The 13,065-nt window shown below is 47.5% G+C and overlaps 2 protein-coding genes across 2 annotated transcripts in view; one reads left to right on the top strand and one right to left on the bottom strand.

Annotated features, from left to right (window-relative positions):
- MEAK7 (MTOR associated protein, eak-7 homolog) overlaps nt 1-13,065 on the top strand; it is a 672,801-nt gene that overhangs the window by 465,213 nt on the left and 194,523 nt on the right. The gene's annotated exons all lie outside the window — the stretch shown is intronic.
- On the bottom strand, nt 7,742-12,650 carry LOC126944106 (uncharacterized). The gene is made up of 2 exons (XM_050773394.1): nt 10,932-12,650; nt 7,742-9,495 (listed from the first exon to the last, which is right to left on the bottom strand). The coding sequence occupies exons 1-2, from the start codon at nt 11,232-11,234 to the stop codon at nt 9,274-9,276; spliced, it is 525 nt and encodes a 174-aa protein (XP_050629351.1). The 5' UTR covers nt 11,235-12,650; the 3' UTR covers nt 7,742-9,273.

Raw genomic sequence — 13,065 nt, 5'->3', positions numbered from 1 at the left:
CGTGGTGACTGCTCTCTAGCGAACATTAACATGGATTGAAAGACCTTCACACTCCGGGCCGTGTGAGTGAGCCCATCCACGTGTCTCTTCCCCAGTCCTCCCTGTCCTGGACACCGTTTGTCTTCCAGTTTCTTACCAAGCAGACAAGCCACTGGCCCTGCCCAAGGATCTATGTACGTATATATGTGTATCTATATGCATATGTGTATGTGTGCATGGATTTATGTATATGTGCATGCATATGTGTATGTGTATGGATATGTGTGTAGATATGGATATGTGTATGTGTGCATGTATTTATATATGTGCATGCATATGTGTATGTATATGCATATGTGCATGTATATATACATCTGTATGCATATGTATATATGTATATGTGTGTATGTATGTGTGTATGCATATGCATGTGCATATGTATATGTACATGTAAATGTATGTTCTAATCTCAACCCACTTGTCTCTCCATGTAACGTGGGTGAGCAGGTGCGTGAGGCAAAGCCCTGCCTCTTGGGAGGAGCTGCCCTCACTGCTGTCTTCTAGGGTTTGGTCCAGTTCCTGGGGTGCATTCCGTGAGTCTGTTCTGTGGAAGTTTGTACTAGTCAGATTTCTCCAGAGAAACAGACCAGTAGAATGTGTGTGCATGTGTGTGTGCACGTGTGTGCATGTGTGCACATGTATGTGCATGTATGTGTGCATGTGTGCATGTGCGTGCATGTGTGGGTGTGTGTGCATGTGTGTGTGCGTGTGTGTGCATGTGTGTATGTGTGCATGTGTGTGTGCATGCGTGTTTGTGTGTGCATGCGTGTGCATGTGGACAGTTAACTCTTGAACGATGCAGGGGTTGGGCGTTGACCCCCCACACCGTCAAAAATTTTAGTATAACTTTTGGCTCCCCCAAAACTTAACTACTGATAGCCTACTGTTGACCGGAAGTCTTACCAATAACATCAACAGTTGATTAACACATGTTTTGTATGTAACATGTATTATATACTGTATTCTTACAATAATGTGACCCAAAGAAAAGAAATGTTATTAAGAAAATCATAACGCATGATGGTGGCTCATGCCTGTAATCCCAATGCTTTGGAAGGCCAGGGTGGGAGGATCGCTTGAGTCCAGGAGTCTGAGACCAGTCTGGGCAACATAGTGAGACCCCATCTCTACAAAATTTTTTTTTAAATTATCCAGGTGTGATGTTGTGTGCCTGTAGTCCCAGGTACTTGGGAGGCTGAGGTAGGAGGATCACTTAAGCCTAGGAGTTTGCAGCTACAGTGAGCTGTGATTACACCACTGCACTCCAGCCTGACTCTCTCTCTTAAAAAAAAGAAAGAGAAAATATATTTATTATTCATTAAGTAGAAATGGATCATCATAAAGGTCTTCGTCTTGGTTGCCTTCATGTTGCATAGACTGAGGAGAAGAATGAAGAGGAGAGGTTGGTTTTGCTGTCTCAGGGGCGACAGAAACAAAAGAAAATTCATGTAAAAGTGGACCACGCAGTTCATACCCATATTGTTCAAGGATCAATTGTGTGTGTGTTTATATACAGATAGATAGATAGTTGAGAGATGGAAACTTGCTCTGTTGTACAAGCTGGAGTGCAGTGACTCAATCAAAGCTCACTATAGACTTTAACTCCTGGGCTCAAGCGAACCTTCCACCTCAGCCTCCGGAGTAGCTAGGATTATAGGCATTGACCATCATGGCCAGATGCACACACACACACACACACACACACACACACACACACACACACACAGAGTGAGAGGGAGAGATAGAGACTGACTTTAAGTCAGCCGGCAGGCTAGAGACCCAGGGAAGAGCTGATGCTGCAGTTGATGTCTGAAGGCTGTCTGCTGCTCCCTCTTGCTCAGGAAGCTCAGACTTTTTTCTCTTACTGCCTACAACCGATTGGAAAAGGCCCACCCACATACTGGAGGGCAATCTCAAAATCCATCTATTTAAATGTTAATCACATCCAAAAACACTTTCACAGAAACATCTACAATAATGTCCAAACACAGAGCTGTGTGCCATGGCCCAGCCAAGTTACACGCAAGTTAATCACTACAGATGCATGAACCAAATCGAGATTTTAGATCTGCAAAATCAAAAGCCAGGCCTTGGGCTAGGCGCTGTGGTTCATGCCTGTAATCTCAGCACTTTGGGAGCTGAGGTGGGAAGATCACCTGAGGTCAGAAGTTCGAGACCAGCCTGGCCAACATAGTGTTGGCTGTCTCCACTAAAAATACAAAATTTAGCTGGGTGTGGTGGCACGTGCCTGGAATCCCAGCCACTCGGGAGACTGAGGCAGGAGAATCGCTTGAACCCGGGAGGTGTAGGTTGCAGTGAGCAGAGATCACGCCACTGAACTCCAGCCTGGGCAGCAAAGCAAGACTCTGTCTCAAAAGAAAAAAAAAAAAGTCAGGCCTTGAAACATAGCAAGCATATCATGCCACTGTCCTCCAGGGGGAATGGACACCGAAAAGTCAGCTGGCCATGCTCTTTGATACGTTCATGGCATCTTTCAGTGGCGGGACAATCACTGAATCTTTGGTGGTCAGTGTTGGTGGGACACAGAAACCTTTTAGCTTCTGATTTCCCAGAGGTTTTTTTTTTCTTTCTTTTTTCTTGAGACAGAGTCTTGCTCTGTCGCCCAGGCTGGAGTGCAGTGGCACGATCTTGGCTCACTGCAACCTCTGCCTCCGGTTCAAGTGACTGTCCTGCCCCAGCCTCCCGAGTAGCTGGGACTATAGGTGCGCACCACCATGCCTGGCTAATTTTTTTGTACCTTTAGTAGAGACGGGGTTTCGCCACGTTGGCCAGGCTGTTCTCAAACTCCTAACCTCAGGTAATCTGCCCACCTTGGCCTCCCAAAGTGCTGGGATTACAGGCGTGAGCCACCGCGCCTGGCTGATTTCCTAGAGTTTTATGTACATAGATACACAATCTCTGTATTCATTGACAGAGGAAAACATGGGCAGGGAGCCAGGGCCAAACAAGCTTGAGAAATCCTGGTTTAAGAAAAGTGAAATAGGTGTCTTTGATGGGACATTTAGAGGCTGTGAAATACAAATGTGTTGGTCGGGGCGCGATGGCTCACACCTGTAATCCCAGCACTTTGGGAGGCCGAGGAGGGCTGATCACTTGAGGTCAGGAATTTGAGACCAGCCTGGCCAACATGGTGAAATCTCGTCTTTACTAAAAATACAAAAATAAGCCAGGCACCTATAGTCCCAGCTACTTGGGAGGTTGAGGCAGGAGAATCACTTGAACCCAGGAGGCGGAGGTTGCAGTGCACTCTAGCCTGAGTGACAGAGCAGGACTCCATCTCAAAACAAAACAAAACAAAAAAACAAAAAAGAAATATGAATGTGTTCTCTAATGTGAGTCTCCCAGAGGGGGAAAGTATCTCCAGAGCTCCCCAAATGTTGCCTTACCACAAACTCCTTCAGGCAGCTACTTGGTGGACCAGGGCTCTGCAGATCACACCCAGAGGAGCACTAATCTCCAACCATCTTATCCCGTAGCGTGAGGAACTGAAATTGAACGAGATGAAGCCCTGGCCCAGGTGCATGTGACAGAGCCAAGGCTACAACTCACACTCCCTGACTCACAGCCCTGTGCTCGGTCCACATCACAGAGACTTGATTTAGGCCTCATCTAAATACAGGAGATGCTGAGTGAGGCCTTGCTGGAGGCCCATTAATCATGGGCCTTATATTGGAATCCAGGCCTCTTGAATTTCAGCTTGGAGGATAAAAAGGCCCACAACACTGGTACAGTCAGAAATACAGAACCACATTTAGGAGTTACATATTTTTAGCACCTTTGGATGCCTGCAAGAGTGGGGCCGGGGCCCCTGGGGCATGAATCACACTATTGCAGCATGCCTGGTAAAAGGATCCCATCTGAATAGAGCATGAGGCCATGCTCAGAGCATGCTCTGAGCACACAGCCAGCGGATGCTAGAGACTAGTTAAAGAGTTGGGCCACACCCCAGGCTTCCTGCTGCCATCAACAGGAAGGGCACAGAGGAGGTGACTTTCTCAGGGAGGCAACAGGTGCATGCCCCTGCAGAGGCTGACTCCAAGGCCTTTCCCAGGCTTCCCAAGGCAGAAGATTCAGACCAGGCTGTGCTTAATCTGAAAGCAGCCCCATGGTTCAGGTTTCGGCCAGAGCAAGCCAGGCACAGCTGTTGGCTATGGGCAGGGACTCCTAGCTTAGGAAGGTCTGTGGGTAGAGAATGGAGACAGATACCTTTGGAGAACAATGGTTCTCAGACTTGAGCAGCCATCAGAATCACCAGGAGACGACCAAGCAAGGTGGTTCACACCTGTAATCCCAGCACTTTGGGAGGCAAAGGTGGGTGGATCACTTGAGGTCAGGAGTTCAAGACCAGCCTGGCCAACTTGGTGAAATCCCCTGTCTCTACTAAAAATATAAAAATTGGCTGGGCGCGGTGGCGCACACCTGTAATCCCAGCTATTTGGAAGGCTGAAGCAGGAGAATCACTTGAACCTGGGAGGTGGAGGTTGCAGGGAGCAGAAGTCATGCCACTGCACTCCAGCCTGGGCAACAGGGCAAGACTCCATCTCAAAAAGAAAAAGAAAAAGAAAGAAAAAATCACCGGGAGGGCTTGTAAACACACACATTGCCAGGCCCCCACCCCAGGAGTGGCTGATTCGGCTGGTGTGGGGTGGACCTGACAGTTTGCATTGCTAAGTTCCCACCGGTACTTAGCTGCTGTTCTAGGGACCACATTTTCAGGACTGCTGCTCTAGGCGCCCCCTAGAGGATGCCCTGAGCTCTGCTCTCACGCAGACCTGAGATGAAAGTTGCCTTCTAGTCTCATCTCACCATTTTAATCCCAGTTTTAGAATCTAAGCAGGGAAGTTGAATTCTGCCTCTCACCCTGTAGCTATCTAGGAGACCAATACACAGAATTCCGAGAATGGAGGGAAATATTGCTTTTTAAACAACTTTATTGAGATATCATTCTCATACTATACATTTCACCCAAAGTGTATGATTCAATTTTTTGTACAGTCACAGATGTGTGCAACCATCACCTAGTTTTAGAACATTTTCATCATCACAGAGATAAATACCGTGCCCTTGAGCTGTTGCTCCCCATCCATCCTCGTCCCCACGCCAGCCCTAAGCAACCACGAATCTACTTTGTCTCTGAATTTGCCTGTTCTGACAAATTCTGGACAGTTCACAGCAATGGAATCATACATCATGTGGCCTTTTGTGTCTGGCTTCTTTCACTCAGCATCACGTTTCCAAGGTTCATCTATGTTGTAGCGTGGATCAGAATTTAATTCTGTATTATGGACTGGATAATAGTCCGTTGCATGGACAGACCACATTGTGTTTATCCATGCATCCATTAATGGGCTTTGATTTCTGTGAATAATTGGTTATTTGTCAAAATTCATAGACGTGAACACACACACACGCACACCCAGCAGCTGCCAAAGCTCTCCTTTTAAAACGAATCAGATCACCTCCTTCCTGAGCTCACAGACTTCTGTGATATGCCAGCTCCCATTTCTCACCACGTTCTCAGCACTTTGCTCCTCTAACTTGCTGCACATCCTTCCCCTGCAGAGCTTTTTAAAAAAAGTTGTATTTTGAGATATTTCACAAATGAATGTACTAAAACCCACTGACTTGTATACACTGAAAGTATACAACGTAGGTTGGGCACTGAGGCTCACACCTGTAATCCCAGCACTTTGGGAGGCTGAGGGGGGTGGATCACTTGAGGTCAGGAGTTTGACACCATCCTGGCCAACATGGTGAAACTCCGTTTCTACTAAAAATACAAAAATTAGCCAGGTGTGGTGTCGGTGCCTGTAATCCCAGCAACTCAGGAGGCTGAGGCACGAGAATCACCTGGGAGGTGGAGCTTGCAGTGAGCCAAGATTGCGCCACTGCACTCCAGCCTGGGCGACAGAGCTAGACTCCGTTTCAAAAAAAAAAAAAGGGCCAGGCGCGGTGGCTCATGCCTGTAATCTTAACACTTTGGGAGGCTGATATTGGGCAGATCACCTGAGGTCAGGAGTTCAAGACCAGCCTGGCCAACATGGTGAAAACCCATCTCTACTAAGAAAATACAAAAATTAGCTGGGTGTGGTGGCACGTGCCTGTAATCTCAGCTGCTCAGGAGGCTGAGACAGGAGAATCGCTTGAACCCAGGAGGTGGAGGTTGTAGCGAGCTGAGATCCTGCCACTGTATTCCAGCCTGGGTGACACAGCAAGACTGTCTCAAAAAAATATATATATTTTTTTAATAGAGTCAGAGGTCTCCCTGTGTTACCCAGGCTGGTCTCAAACTCCTGGGCCCAAGTGATCCACCTACCTAGATCTCCACAAGTGCTGGAATTACAGGTGCGAGCCATTGCACCCAGCTCCTCCCGTGGTTTGCAGACAGGGTTCCAGGGTCAGGGAGGAGACACAGCTGACACCTCTCGCAGGGCCAGCAACCTGAACCTGGGGGAGTCTTTCTGATGGCCTCAAGGGGTGAAATGCAGCAAACCTGAGTCTCTGACTTCCCAGGAGATGCTGGAAGAAGCCACGTGGCCTCTGCTCATTACACCTGTCACGTTTGCTCTGGGAGCCTTTGGCTGCCATGTAAGAAATCTAGATGAGGTCAAGTGAAGAGACCAGAGAGAGCAAGACCAAAGTGAACAAGGAGAAAAAGAGAAAGAGATTGGGGGGCGGGGAAGAGAAGGGGAAGTGAGAAGGCAGGGAGAGAGGGAGAGAGAAGAAAGGGAGAGGGAGATGCTGGAGAAGCTGTGTGTTCTCACTCACGCCTTCAAGAGCCACTACCTGTCCATGACCATGTGACCGTGCAGGAGCCTCAGTGGAGAGCCTCTGAGTCAAGCCCAGTCAACCCGCAGAGTCATCCGCAGTGATAAATATCGTTGGGAGCTGTGGCTTGGGGTTTGTTACTTCGCAATAAAGCACCTTCTCGTGGGCCTTCTCTCCTTTCCCGTGGCATTCTGGCTTCCAGGGGACCACCTCTCCACCCTACCTGTGTCCAAGTCCTTGTCTAAGGTTCTGCATTGAAGAGAACCCAAACCAAGGCTGCGGGGGGTGTTGGGGAAGACAATTCAGTTGGGGTAAGGTAATTAACCTGAGCTCAGGATTCTTCACCTGGAAAATCGGGAGACTATCAACCTAACCTGAGATGCTTCTGAAGCGGATGCGAAAGAATCCAGGTGAGGAAGTCAGCACCTGGCAGTGGGTCCTGTTTGGGGCTCACTGGCTCAGAGGCAAATTCTAACCGTTACCTTACCAGGCGTTATGGCTGCGTAGGTACCCCTCCTGCACCCTCCCGATGCTGACCTGCCAAAGGGACAAGGAAAGGGTGTACAGCCGTGCCTGGGCTTGTCTGCTGGTGGCCTTGCAAAACCCCAGCAAGACAGGGAAGCGCCCGAAGGAAAACAGAGCTGGTTCTTATAGTATAGTGATTGCATTTTTTTCTGATAAAGATAGCACACCTTTTGTCATAAGCTGTTTCCCTTGGTTTCTGTGTTTCTTTTCTAATCAAATTACCCCAGTTGACACACATTTAAGCAAATAGTTTCATTTCAGGTCACGGGGACTTAGCGCTGCAATCAAGGATCTGAATGAAATTCCTGGCAAAATACAGTAATTAGAAACACAATGAAAGCAGAATTGAAATGTCCCAGCCTCCCCACAACACTAAAAGGAAGTCTGGTTAATTTCCAAATTATATTTAGGATCAACATGCAAGGGGTTCTTTTTCATACGGGCAGAGAAATTAGGACCAGAGATCATTACAATAACCACACAAGACTAGGAATGTAATTATAAAATAAACCATACCCTAGCAAGCAAATTATTTTAATGTGTTTCAAGAATTGAATACTCTGTATGGAATTTAAAACAGAGAAAAAAGCAACGTGCAGAAAATTAATTAAAAAGAGTTAAGACACAGAAACTTCGAATGTCATAAAATTACAAATACAAAAGCAACAAATTAAAAAACATACACGATTGCAGATTTCAGTAACATCAGTAGCCAGAACATACCCAATGAATCACTTAATCATCAAATATCTCGCTGATTTTGAAAGGGGGCTAGTGGTTGATGACTTAACCTCCATCAATCCAAAGGACAGGACTCTTTCCTCACATTACAAGCAATCTGTAAAGATGGCTTTAAGTAACTGAGAAAAGGTGGAGCGTCTTTTCTCAAAGGAAACAGACAAGGAAGGGGTTATCCGCTCTGCCCTCCCCCCCAACTACCGAAATATGTACATTCATTCAACTCTGGTAACTAAGGCAACCAAAGGACAATTTCTTTTCTTTTCTTTTTTTGAGACAGAGTCTTACTCTGTCACCCAGGCTGGAGTGCAGTGGTGCAATCTTGGCTCACTGCAACCTCTGCCTCCTGGATTCAAGTGATTCTCCTGCCTCAGCCTCCTGAAGAGCTGAGATTACAGGCGACCACGACTGTCTAATTTTTGTATTTTAGGACAGACGGGGTTTCACAATGTTGGTCAGGATGGTCTCGAACTCTTGGCCTCAGGTGATCCGCCCCCCTCGGCCTCCCAAAGTGCTGGGATTACAGGTGTGAGCCACCGCACCCAGCCCCAAAGGACAATTTCTTGAGACCCCCACACACCTTCAGAACCACACATTCTATTCATGTTAAAAACAACAAAAATTAACAACCTCTAAAGCTAAGGACAATGATTCTGTAAAGTGCAAGAATGGTTCATTGTTTCTGCTTTTGTGGATTTCATGTTAAGAATACTTTAAAAGAAAGGGTTGACGGGAGTAAACCAGGACCCCAGTCATATATTTGATCAAGAAATGACCCGTATGGCAAAGGTGAGACGTGGACCGGCCCTCAGGTGTCTCTCCAACTCTGTGCACACCACTGAGGTAGGAGCTCTGGAAGAAATGCAGACCCTCTCAAGGGAATTAAGGTTTCCTCTTGGCAAATCAGCTGGGGGCCTGAGACAGTCATACCCATGGGCTGCGTGCAACTTTGCATGCAGCTTCACGAAATTCTAGAGCTGCATCGCATCAGTGACGGAGAAGGGCAAGATCCAAGACAAAGCCACACGAGGCGAGGTCCTGGTGCTGACCACTGGCCATCTGTTGTCCAGCACAAATCAAGGGGCCGGAGGAAGGGGATGAGGTGGAAAACCCCCGTCAGGCATTCTATAAAACAGTTATTAGCAAATTGTATCAAAAAGTATCAAAACATTTCAAAAAACTCTAAAAATTGCCAGGCTTGGCAGATGCGCAGGACAGGGTCTCCAAGTGCCCGTGGCGCTGCCGTATATTCCAGGCATTTATCCTGGAGGCCAGGATGCCACCTTCCCCCCTCCCCTCCCCTCCCGGGCACTCAGAATCCACAGAGACACCAGGGGGTCCAAACCTTATCTGCAGCTGCCCCTCCAGGTTTGGGACAAGTGGACAGGGTTCCAACCACGAGCTCTAAGAGCCGCAAGGCCCATGAGATGCTGCTGCACCATGGAGGACCAGGGTGAGGGATGAAGGTCGGTGCTCTACAGCGGATGTTGGGGGGTATGGCAGGGGTCCCCTCACTTCCCACATTGCTGCAAGTCACTGAACGATCACTTGGCTTAGGGGTCGAGGTACACTGAACCACAGGTGAACACACCTGAGCTCACGAAGTAGGACCCTGGACCTCAGAGGATGGACCCCACTTCCCCTCAGCATTTGGGTGCCCATCTCAAAGCTGAATATCCCGTAGGTATAAATACACATGTGGTTCTGCTCAGAGCAAGGTCTGAAGTCCCACTTGATAGCCTCAATAAAATGGTAGAACAATGAAAATACCAATTGCGTGCTAAGTACAGTCAGTTGATAAAATAATCTCTGTGCATTTTAAACAGCAGGAAGTTTGCTATAAGCAACAAGGGTTCATCAGCTTTCTACTCCCTCCCTTCTATTATTATAATACAGTTATGTCTTAAGCAAACAGCTTTCCAACTTGGGTGACGACCAAACTCCAAACTTACAACTAACACGAAGTTACAACTCTAATTCTTTAGAAATGAGAAAAGTTCAAACCTCAATAGAAGCCTGCCATGCTTATTTTGAAATATTGAAAAAAAAAAAAGATCCAGGTGTCTTCAAAATTCCAGCAGAACTGCTTGAAACACTTGTCAGTTTAACATGATGACACATATGGCCGTTTCCATCTCAACATGGCAGCCTGCAAGCACCTGTGCCTTTGGTCACTAGTTTAAAACCCCACTGTTGTGAGGTTCAAATGGCCACCGCATAGGTACAGCCTAAACTCTGCCCATTTGAGTTAAAAACCATTTTTTTCTTTTGAGACAGGGTCTCACTCTGTCACCCAGGTTAGAGTGCAGTGGTGTGACCATAGCTCACTGCAGCCTCAACCTCCCAGGCTCAGGTGATTCTCCCACCTCAGCCTCCCAAGTAGCTGGGACTACTGCATGCCCCACCATCCCTGGCTAATCTTTTGTAGTTTTTTTGTAGAGATGGGTTTTTGCCATGTTGCCCAGGCGTGGTCTCTTTCATTTTCAGTTAGACTGCACAGAAGGGTGAATTTTCAACTTAAAAAGACAAGTAACAAAAACCTGGCCCAGGTACCGCCACTGGGCACTCTTGTGCCCATCCATTGACCCCAAACAAGCTCAAAACCTTTCTTGTCACAGTGTAGCCACCATCAAATATTAGAAATTGGCTCACAAGATGAAACTTGTTTATCCTCCCTTCAAAGGAGTGCTCCCAACCTTAGTAACATTAGATTTTAAGCCATGCAAATTACAAAACCACCTTAATAGTATCGGGAGAGAAATCACAAAATATTAGGCGCAGGATGTCGTATGTAACTCACAAGGCACAAGAAAATCAGAACTGAGGCCAGAAGCTCACACATTTCCAGGGACAAGTCCCAGAAGCAAAACGTAAAAGAGCCGGCTTAGGCTAAAAACCAATGGCTCTCCTCTCCCCAAGGTCAAAGCTCTCCCACTCCCCAAATCACAGAGTCTATGTGCTCTCCCCAACCTGCCCCAAGATTCAGGCCAAACTGCCCGTTTGTTCATGACCCAGGCTGAGCTGGGGAAAACAGCCCACATACACCACACGCTAGCTTCTGAGGGGTCTGCAAGCAATAAAACCTTTCCCAGAATAGGAAGGGGGTAAGCTATCCCAAAGTTGGCAGAAGTTCTGCAAAACATGTTTTGTGGGGGTCTGGGACCAGGTATGAGAGAAAAGAGTTTTAGGCTCAAAGAAGTTTGGAAATGCTGGGTTGAGACTTCTCAGAGCCTTTCACACACCGGAATGCTGCAGAGCTCCAAGAACTTTCCAGCCTGTTGGTCTGTTTGTTTGCATGCCTTGCAGAACCTCTCAACAGTCTGTAAGCCTCTGGGGACTTCACATGCAAATAACTAGCTAGCTAAATATGCAGACTACCCTCCTCACCAACCACGAGGGCAGGAACCAGTTCCTTGGCAGGAACTTGAAGCTTTCAGTCCCCAAAATGCTCTCCTCTCTCCTGGAAGGCTACAGAAACAGACCAGTGAGAACCACAGTAAACCCTGAAGGGAAGAGAAAGGAGGTGCAGCAAAGCAGCAGCAGAAATGAAAATAAAAGTTAACTAAGGTTTGTTTTCCTAGTCTAATATCAATCTTCACACACTGATCCTCACCCACTCGAGCAGCCGAGAGCCCTCTTAAAGGGCAAGCGACGTCGAGACCTGCTCTCGGAACTGTCTGCAGGAAGACTGGCGTTAGACTAGGGTTTGAGATGAAGCACATCGTGAAGTTTACTGATCTCTGCCGTCAGATCTTGGGTGAGGTACAGCTCATTCATGCCTTCCTTGGCTCATGCTTAAAGCCCATCACACTCGTATCCTCCCATAGTTCTGCGCATTTCTCATCCGCTCAGGCAGCTAGGAGCCCTCTTAAAGGGCAAGCGACCCTGATACCTGCTCTAGGAACTGTTTGCAGGAGTCAGTGCAGGCCAGCTCCGCATCCTGAAGGGGATGCCATCCAGGTATGAACAGCTCAGAGGCTGAATGGCCCTATCACCCGGGAGGAGCCTGGAGGGTATTCCATCTAACCCTGTGGCTAAAGCCGGGGGGAGGGGGGATGAGGGAACACATGGATTTGTTCGAGAATTTTCCCAGCAGCACAAAACTCCTTAGAAGCAGAAAACTGGGGCAGGACCTGGCGTGGGAGTCAGGGAGACCTCCACTGCCTTCTCAGGGATCCACACGTTGTCCTCTGAGCAGGAGCTTTCAACAGCTCCTCAAGATAGACTCATAGAGAACAACGGCAAATTCCATAGCACTCGCTTTTCTTTCCTGATAAATAAACAGATTTGGGAGCTCAGTACATCAGTAATATAAAAGACAGTGGGTTCAGAAAAGAAAAGGAAAAAAAATGCACAAATTACAGAAAAATATTCATAACGAGCTTCACACCTTTTTTCGTTTTTGGTTACCTGTAACGTTTTACAATTCAAGAAGGTGTCCAATGAGGAAAGATGGAATTATTCAGAAACAATGTTCACCGGATACGGAGATCAGCTCCCCAGTAGGAAGTCACCATGTCTCACCTGACAGTCCAGCGAGCTGCGTGGCCCCTGGTCACTGACTCATTCACCCTCGTGGGGGTGTCTGTGCAGTCATTTACAAAACAAACACATTCGACCTTGCCAGTCATTCCCAGATGTGGCTGAAGCCCAGAATTCCAAGAACCAGTTAAAATACAGTTTCTGGGCACCGCCTCATCCCCGTTCCTGGTGGTTTTGGATTCCATAATTCTGAGCGGGGCTCAGGAATCTGTATTCTTAAATGCTCAGCCAGGTTTGGGGAGGCTTGGACTAGGTGATCTAAGAGATCCCTTTGAGGCCCCAAGCTTCACTACAGAAATTTCTGTGTAACCCCCATGCCAGCTACTCTCAGGGAGACGGTTAGCAAGGACCCATGAGGAATTGTAACATGGGGCAAAGACCTGCAAAGATACAAGGGGTTGCTCACTGCCTGGGTTAGTTATTCGAGCAAGA

This window comes from Macaca thibetana, chromosome 20, assembly GCF_024542745.1.
Source record: "Macaca thibetana thibetana isolate TM-01 chromosome 20, ASM2454274v1, whole genome shotgun sequence".
Lineage (NCBI taxonomy): Eukaryota > Metazoa > Chordata > Mammalia > Primates > Cercopithecidae > Macaca > Macaca thibetana.
The sequence above is the reverse complement of the archived record's forward strand: the minus strand, read 5'-3'. Positions and strand labels throughout refer to the sequence as shown.